Source organism: Cinclus cinclus, chromosome 24 (genome assembly GCF_963662255.1).
Source record: "Cinclus cinclus chromosome 24, bCinCin1.1, whole genome shotgun sequence".
NCBI lineage: Eukaryota > Metazoa > Chordata > Aves > Passeriformes > Cinclidae > Cinclus > Cinclus cinclus.
In genome coordinates, this window is record NC_085069.1 from 3,494,094 (window position 1) to 3,496,288 (window position 2,195).

Here is a 2,195-nt window from a genome sequence, read left to right on the forward strand (position 1 = left end):
GTAGATATACTAGTAAAGAACTGTTATTCCTACCCCCATATCTTTGCCTGAGAGCTCCCTTAATTTCAAAATCCTAATAATCGGAAGGAAAGAAGGAAGGAAGGATCACATTTTTCAGTCCAAAGGGAAGCTTCTGCTTTCCTTAGCAAACAGCTGTCTTTTAAACCAGGACATGTACTTTTATGATATTTATATTTACAGTTATTTCCAGGAATGAAGGATTAATTTAAGGAGTAATGCATGTCCTTATCTTTCCAATATCATTTAAGCTTTGAGCATTTAATATAAAGAGTTGTATTAATAGTTAGAGAAGATTACAGTGGTTAAGTACTTCAAAGGCCTACACTTGGTCTAACATGTTTAAAACAATGACTCTAAAATTGAAGAAATATCTTTGAGGCAGTGGGGCAGGAATGCAATTCTGCACACCTCTTTTTTTTTTTTTTTTTTTTTTTTTTTTTTGCCCCAGTAACAATCTCAGAATTAAAAATCAGTCCTCAGTAATTTCTTGGGCTCCACATTATTGCCTGAACTATGTCCTCTCCTTTCCCCCAACAGATTTACTAAACAGTTTCAGGAAATAAATGCAAACAGGTGAAAACTCATTCTTTTCAGTTCTTTCAGTAAAGTCAGGCTCTTGAATATTGCTCTTTGGTTCAAAAATTCAGAAGTATGTAAAGCACAATTTTCAAGCTTTTGAAAAATAGCAAGGAAAAGAAAAGGAAAAAAATAAGTTTATTGAAGAATTTCTTAAGTATGTGGAAGAAATTCCCTTCCAAAATGTTAACATAGCTTCTAACACTCCCTCTTAGAGCTAAAAATCTCCACTCTTCTCCCTCCTTCCTCCCCAATAACTGAAGTAGATCTGGAAATTGATTTTCCTGAACAAGAATTTAGAGTGAAAAATTCCACCACAAACACCTGGAACAACCCAAATCTTCTATTTCATTTCCACACTAACTTAGGTTTGCTCCATTTTTTCCTTCAGGGCTCCTTTCACCTCCTTATTCCTCAAACTGCAAATGATGGGATTCAATAAAGGAGTCACCAGAGAATAAGAAAGGGAGAGGAATTTATCCACAGATGCACAGTAGCTGTATTTTGGCCGCAGGTACATGGAGCCTGCAGTGCCATAAAAAACAGTCACAACCAGGAGCTGTGAGGAGCAAGTGGAAAACGCCTTCTCCTGGCTCTCAGCTGATGCCATGTGAAGAATTGTGGAAACGACACCAATGTAGGAATAAATGACCAGTGAGAAAGGACTCAGAATAGCAAAGACAGCCACCACAATGACCTGGATTTCACTTGGGAGAGTGTTGCCACAGAGCACGTCCAGGAGAGGCTGAATCTCACAGAAGAAGTGGTCAATGGCACAACCACACAAGGGTGAGCTGAAGGTGATGAGGGTGTGAACTAAGCCCTCAGCAGTTCCACAGATGTAAGCTCCAACAACCAGGCTTCTGCAGACCCTGCTGCTCATGATCATTGTGAAATGCAAGGGGGAGCAAACTGCAAAATAACCATCAAGGGACATGGCGGCCAAGAGAAAACACTCAGCAACTCCAAAGAAAAGGAAGGAAAACATCTGCATTGCACATCTTGTCTTGGAAATGCTCACTGTTCCCACCATCAGGTTCTCGAGAATACTTGGGATAATGACAGACAAATAGCAGATATCCCAACAGGACAGCTGAGTGAGGAAGAAATACATCGGGGTGTGAAGGCGATTATCACTGTTTGTTATCAAAGCTATCAGTGTGTTCGCCATCAAGGTGAGAATATGAAGAGATAATAAAACTACAAAGAGCAAAGGGTGTAAAGGAGAGGTTCCAGAAAAACCCGGGAGTCCGAATTCACTCAATCCACTGAGGTTCCCAAGGATCATCCTTCTCTGGTGCCTTGCAGAGCTCTCCTCGTTTTAGTGTCCAGCAGCCGATGAAGCTGCAAACAGCCGGGCAAATCTGCAGTCAGAATACAACTGCCTGCTTGAACAGACAGAAAGAGGACTGGAATTTAGATACTACTCAGATTTTGAGAAGATCTTCTGAAAAGATTATAAAAGCTTCTAAAGAAAATGAGGCAGTCTTATGCGTTTTGTTTCTGTCTATTTTTGACTGATTCTTCTTTCATAGCATTGCCTTCAAAGGCTGTACATTCACCACTCTCTTCAAACGCTCAGCTACCACTTTTACTCT

The 2,195-nt window shown here is 40.2% G+C and overlaps 1 protein-coding gene across 1 annotated transcript; it reads right to left on the reverse strand.

Moving 5' to 3' along the window:
- Nucleotides 1-985: 985 nt before the first annotated feature.
- On the reverse strand, nt 986-1,885 carry LOC134053470 (olfactory receptor 10C1-like; the record flags this gene model as incomplete). The annotated part of the gene is made up of 1 exon (XM_062508483.1): nt 986-1,885. A coding segment is annotated over exon 1 (900 nt), but the record flags the coding sequence as incomplete, so codon positions are not given.
- Nucleotides 1,886-2,195: the final 310 nt, after the last annotated feature.